The sequence below is a fragment of the Helianthus annuus genome, chromosome 3 (genome assembly GCF_002127325.2).
Source record: "Helianthus annuus cultivar XRQ/B chromosome 3, HanXRQr2.0-SUNRISE, whole genome shotgun sequence".
NCBI classification, from domain to species: Eukaryota; Viridiplantae; Streptophyta; class Magnoliopsida; order Asterales; family Asteraceae; genus Helianthus; species Helianthus annuus.
Genome location: NC_035435.2, coordinates 7,206,747 through 7,212,933, shown reverse-complemented (window position 1 = coordinate 7,212,933; position 6,187 = coordinate 7,206,747). Strand labels below are relative to the sequence as shown.

The window sequence follows — 6,187 nt, the reverse complement described above, 5'->3', positions numbered from 1 at the left end:
TTGCATACAGACCGATCATTTTTTCTTCTAGAGCTCATTCTCTCTTCCTCTTCCAAATCTGTGGCTCCCAGGCCGTCACAGTTCTGAACCCTAATACCCAAATCCAGTTTCCTCTCATCTATACGACATCCTCCATCTCCAAACACCACATCCACTTCGCCGGTCACCCACCCTCATCAAGCATCGGTCGTCGCCACCACTCACACGACCCATCTCCGTCGCCGGTCACCCACTACCGTACTCCTTCTCCACCCTGAACCCCAATCGCCGTCGGACACCTCTTCTGCCGCACACAGTCATCATCACCGGCAGGTCGCCGCCCTGAATCACCACCCTTCTACGTCGCCGTCATCAGGTATGTCTCCGTCTCTTCTTTCTCTCTCTACCGATGTTCCGAGACACCCATCGTCCTTACTCCTGTGACAACACAAAACCACCCACACACCCAATTTTACCGATTTCATCCCTGTCGCTACCCCGAACCTTCCGAATTCTGCAATTTGTTTAACCTAACCAAGGATAAATTAGAATTACATCATAGAAATAATGGTTAAATATTGGATATTGGATGGTTTGCTATATTGGTTTCAATCTGAAACGAACATGATTAAGGTGAAATTGCATTACACTGAATGGGTTTTGAGTTGCATCTAATCTGGTCATTTAATTTTAATTGACTGTGGACACCTTCAGTTCATTGAAGTAGGCTTGCGTACCACTACTCGTTTAAGGTATGTATCCTATTTCACTTTGTTCATATGTGGCGAATTGAAGCGAAACAGGTCCAAATTTTTCCGGACATGTTTGAATAAGATTATTTATGTGTATGTTTATGTTTGCATAAAAGAATTGATTTTTATATTTATAGTTATACAAGGTCCTGTTTTCTCAATCTGTGTTGAATCATGATGATGTGTTTGTCTTGGACACTAAAGATAAGATCTTTCAATTTAACGGAGCAAATTCAAATATTCAAGAAATGGCTAAGGCTTTGGAAGTTATACAGTTCTTGAAGGATAAATATCATGAGGGGACATGAAATGTTGGGGGTTTGGCTTTTTCCGATTGATACTGATACTAATATATGCGTAGTTTTTATTTTTTTTCTTGTGTTAATTGTTATTTATATGTTATTGAACGTTTTAGACGTTGGAAAACTATAAGCCGAGGGAGATTCGAGTGAATTTTGGGTTATTTTTGGCGGGTTTGCTCCTATTGGCAAAAGGGTTCTAAGTGATGATGATGTCATCCCCAAAAGGACGCCTGGCAAACTTTATAGGTATGAACATATTTTTGTTAGTTCAAGATTATATTTATTTTTGTGTGTTTGAACACGAAATTTGTATATATATTTTCTGTAAATAGGGTGGATTAAGCTCCACTTATAAAAGCTACATTGCGACAACCTTTCCAATTTACATTGTTCAGGTAGCATCTTCACTACTAAACTTGTTATGTAATTTCTAATAATTTCATGTTTCTAACAACTAGACATATAATTTATTATCTTTTCAAGAATGTTTGATGTATTAGTTAATATACGTATCTTAAATTTTTGATGTGACTAACGGATTCTGGTAATCTGGCGGGTATTACCTAATACCAACTTCATCCCAAATTCATGATTTTTTTAACTAATCTTATATCCGTTCCTATACCAAAATACCCGTCCCAAACATTTCGAAATTTGGGTATCACGTCATCATTTTCCTTCGCTACGTACACCTGTGTGTTAACAAGCTTAATATGCTTAAAGTTTTACCTAACTTGACTATAATTCTCAGCATATTTCAGTTCTCAAGTCAAGACAAATCAACCAACCACTCACCAAGCCAGTCAAGGTGGTTCAACTCCTGCTGCAACCCATCAACCTATAAATTTACAAGACCCAAATGTGATTGTCACAATTTTCATCAATCATGGATCGTTTTTCGGGTTTGTTAACCACAATATTCCTAGCGATTACGGTTTTCACTGTGTCGGGTCAGATTAGCACTCCATGCACGGTGTCAATGATTGCTAGCTTCACCCCGTGTGTGAATTACATCACGGGGAGTAGCGCAAACGGGGGATCACCAACCGCAAGTTATTGTAAAGGGGTTGAATCCCTTATGACTACGAGCATGGACTGCACATGTGTTATCGTTACTGGAAACGTTCCGTTTTCACTACCGAGCCCAATTAACCAACCGTTGGCTATTACACTCCCTAAAGCGTGCAACTCGAAAAGCGTACCGTTCCAATGCAAATGTAATGGTTTTCAAGAGTTCCTTTCATTTGTTTTGTTATTTTTTATTAAATTCTCACTTTTTTTACTTGGTTGGTTTGCAGCTACCGGTGTTCCTCTGCCTCCTGCAGGTAAAGTTTTGCTCAAAATGGGTCGATTAGTATAATGTGTTATCTAGAAAGTGGGTAGATGAACGGGTCTGGTTGGTTGCGTAACGGATTAAATGGGTAACTTGTGGTACGGGATACCAAAGAGTCAAGTTGGGTTGGCCTGTCAAGAATATTTGTCCATTTTCTTATAGTTTTATAAGTAAATGATGAATAGAATAAGACTGTAAAAGTACATTGCTAAATATAGTGATACAGTTTTGATAATTGAAGTGATTCAGGAGGTTTTAAAGCCTTTGAAAAAAATTTGGATGACTTTTGACCCGTTTTTAGGTAAATGAGCCAAAATAGGCGCCTCTATTTTGAAAACGAAACGAATAAAGTGTGTCAGGCAGGTCAAACGGGTCGCAAGTCATCAAACGCGTATTCAAATGTTTACGACTTTTTATATCGTAACATTAAAACTTCATAAAAAGTGTCAAGCAGGTCAAACGGGTTGATACTCGAATGCTTTCAACCTCCTAAATAGTTAAATTAAAAACTATAAAAATGGACAAATATCATTAGGTCACACCATAATCATGAAACTCGAAAACCGATCGGTTAACCGACTTAATGACAGGTCCTGCATTATTCGTTCCTCCGCCGCCGCTCAAAGTTCTTCCACCTGCCGCTGATTCTCCAGACCTGCCACCAAGCCCTAGCGGTACGAACCATAAATTTATATAAACCATATTACTTTACAAAGATTTTGAAACCCTAAATGTTTTCAGGTTCCGTGGCAGCAACACCAACGCCATCTGAAAAGAGCCAAGACGACTTGCATGAGCCAGACCCACGTGAGTCCAAACCGGTGGCGCCTGATGCATCAGCACCGACTCCAACTGCTCCCCAAGGCCCACCGGTTGGTTCAGGCATCAGACCAGTGCTTACACCAGCAGCATCAACTTCAAACCAGTTGCATTGTTCACCGCCAATTGTGTTGCTACTTGATAATACAATGTACGTGAATGTTGGAAGTTAAAAGGCCGAGCATATGTAATTTAAAAAGGCCGACCAATCGTATTTTGGAAGTTAAAAGGGCTAAAACCCTAAATATTTTAGGAAACGTCCTCGATACTTTGTTTGGGAAGTACCCGAGCCGTCCCCAAGCATATGTAGAAGTCCCCAATATCCGGGTACGTTTGGGAGCCGTCCCCGAGCCGTTTCCGTCCCCGGGACGGGTACCCGACGTAAAATGGCGTCCCCGTGCTTCATAGTATATAATAGTTTACTTGTTTCTAATAGGTTTTTGTATTCTTGCATGTAGGTGCTACAAGGGGAGGGGAGCAGAATTTTAACAACATTTTTTTTGCACATGTAAGATTTAGAGAAGTGAGGATGTACTCGACTCTATGTGAACTCAGGAAGATAAAAAGATTAAAAGTTTGAGGTAAGTTATTAATTTTAAAATGCTTGAGTTTTATTTTATTTTTCCAACTCGTTAGCCTGCTCTTAACGTATGAAATATAATCTTAAAACTCGTTTTTATTCGACATGTAGAAACTCATATGAAGTAAAATTGTGTTTTCTTATACAGAAATCGAAGAAGGCAGGTCGAAAGCCACCTGTTGAAGCCTTACAAAGGATTAAAGAAGGCATGTTCTTTTTGGCATCTTTTTTTATATGTTTGGATTCCTCTGTTAGCAAATTGTGTGTACTAAACGGGCCTAGATCGACTGTTTGATGCTTAATGGGTTGGTTAAATGACGCCGGATATTTCTGGGTGATGCTTGATGAGTACAACTGGTCATTTGGGTCGGGTCGGGTATACGATGCTAGATCTTTCAAGTTGATGCTTGATGTGTAAAACTGGTCATCTGGGGCGGTTCGGGTTCGTTATATGACGCTGGATCTTTTCGGTTAGATTTATTATTCTTCCGAATTGATTAGTTGCTCTTGAGTATCAAATTTGATGTTTTATTATTTCATTCAACTTTTAGGTTAATTCAGTTGTGTAGCCATTTTAATCAACATGTGGGCTTCAGCTGTGATTTTTGGGAATGAGCTGTGGTTCAAAATAGACGTTATAACTAATCTGATGTTAGTCGAGACACCCGCCGCAACGCGCGGGCATTCCCACTAGTACTGATAAAACAAAAAACATTTTGTGACAAATAGCAATCAATGACTCACGACAAATAATAATAATAATAATATACCCTAAAAGTTGAAGACATATTTTACAACTTGACCAATAGCAATGAGAGGACCACTTGTGGCAAGTGTGTGATTGCGTGGCCGCCAAGATATTTTTGGGTGTTGCCGTAGGGGCCCCTTGGATTGTAATATATGAAGGGATAGTTCAAATTATTTAAGATTTGTGGGGAACATGTAATCTTTTTTACTTTTATACGAAAGTAACATATTTTCACGTGTGAATCTGTCATACATCAATATCGTTATGTTATAGCATATTTGATAACATACTTATGAAGTGTATGGTTACATGTTCGCGTATACACTTTGACTCGTATACATGACTTAAATAATGTTAAAACTAAAACAAGTCTTTTGTCGAAGTTTGTTTATGTTTGGGTTGGTGGGAAATTACATGGAGAAAGCACCTTATTAGATGTTTGTAATAGTTTCTAGTAAAGTGATTATTTTCGGTTTTCTACACCAATACATCTCTCTCAAGGAAAAATGTATGAGAAACGAATAATATTGGCTACCAATATTGTATTATATTGTTAATAATATTCGCCAAATAAATAAGGCATAAAAACAATTTACAAATGTTATCAACCTAGCAAATGTGAGAACGTATATACAATACCAACAACATTAAATGTTGAAAAGATAGGAATTGTGATGACAACATTTGGTCAACATACCCTCGTTGCCTCTACATTCTTCTTATGACGAACTCATCTAGATGAGTTCTTAGGCCTATAAGTTGCATTGAGCTTGCACAATATGAAGAAGTATCATAACTGCAACAAGAAATGAATGATGGTTTAAATGGACAGTTGGTATCTCCATATAAGGCAGGGGTTAAGGCATTGAAAGGTTTGTAAACCTCGAAGTGTGTATTAACCGATCCATACCATACTTTGGATCACACCCATTAACAGTCTAGATGGTGATTGTCGAAAACTCGCAAACAAACATTTTCATAGAAACAGCAAAGCACGTCGGTAGCACGTTGAGTTCAACAGACTGGTCGCTGGATCCATATAATAAGAAACAATCTGAGAAACCGAACACTTTCAGTTTCGTCTCGCTAAGGCTCACCAGCAATGGCGACGATAACGGCGATCAACGGTGGAAAGGTGGTGGTGGTTAGTGTGACACACGTCACTTAGCAAAGTTAACACCTATCTTAACTACAACATTGTTGTTATTACAATACATTAAGTAGTCCTTTATTTGTCTAAACATATCCCTATAATAGGTGAACTTATCATGTTAGTAGGAAGTTCAAAACAAAACTAGAGGCACCCTGCTATTTATAGAAATTTTCAGGAAATGATAAGCATTGGCGAATAACTAGTAATTGTCCAAATATGGAAATTACATATAATCAAACTCCAAATATATGAATACTTGCTATTTATATTTACTTTAAAATCAAAAATACCAAAAGTCTTCTTAAATCGAAGCTTCGGTTTCAAAACCGACAACAATTGTTACATATGTAACGTAATCGAAAATTGTAAACCTAATCTATCTACTATACTAAAACAATTCATCTTAGTCACATGACATATTCTTAGCCAATCATTTTGTTGATGTGGACACCCTCTTAGGCCAGAGAATTCCTCTTGGGCGCCAATCTCTTTTCCTCTATGCTCCTTCTCACGTAAGTTTC

At 38.2% G+C, this 6,187-nt stretch overlaps 1 protein-coding gene across 18 annotated transcripts; it reads left to right on the top strand.

Annotated features, from left to right (window-relative positions):
- On the top strand, positions 1-4,377 carry LOC110928577 (proline-rich receptor-like protein kinase PERK2). 18 transcript variants are annotated; one of them, XM_035987350.1, is made up of 11 exons: positions 4-355; positions 694-731; positions 936-1,049; positions 1,147-1,279; positions 1,366-1,428; positions 1,785-2,250; positions 2,332-2,358; positions 2,957-3,040; positions 3,108-3,336; positions 3,644-3,766; positions 3,914-4,377. In XM_035987350.1, the coding sequence occupies exons 6-10, from the start codon at positions 1,920-1,922 to the stop codon at positions 3,672-3,674; spliced, it is 702 nt and encodes a 233-aa protein (XP_035843243.1). In that variant the 5' UTR covers positions 4-355; positions 694-731; positions 936-1,049; positions 1,147-1,279; positions 1,366-1,428; positions 1,785-1,919; the 3' UTR covers positions 3,675-3,766; positions 3,914-4,377. The 18 variants fall into 18 exon arrangements, 16 of the variants coding, with proteins under 16 accessions (XP_035843246.1, XP_035843243.1, XP_035843241.1 ...); XM_035987348.1 differs by having other exon boundaries at positions 869-1,049; XM_035987346.1 differs by having other exon boundaries at positions 4-731.
- The last annotated feature ends 1,810 nt before the right edge of the window (positions 4,378-6,187 follow it).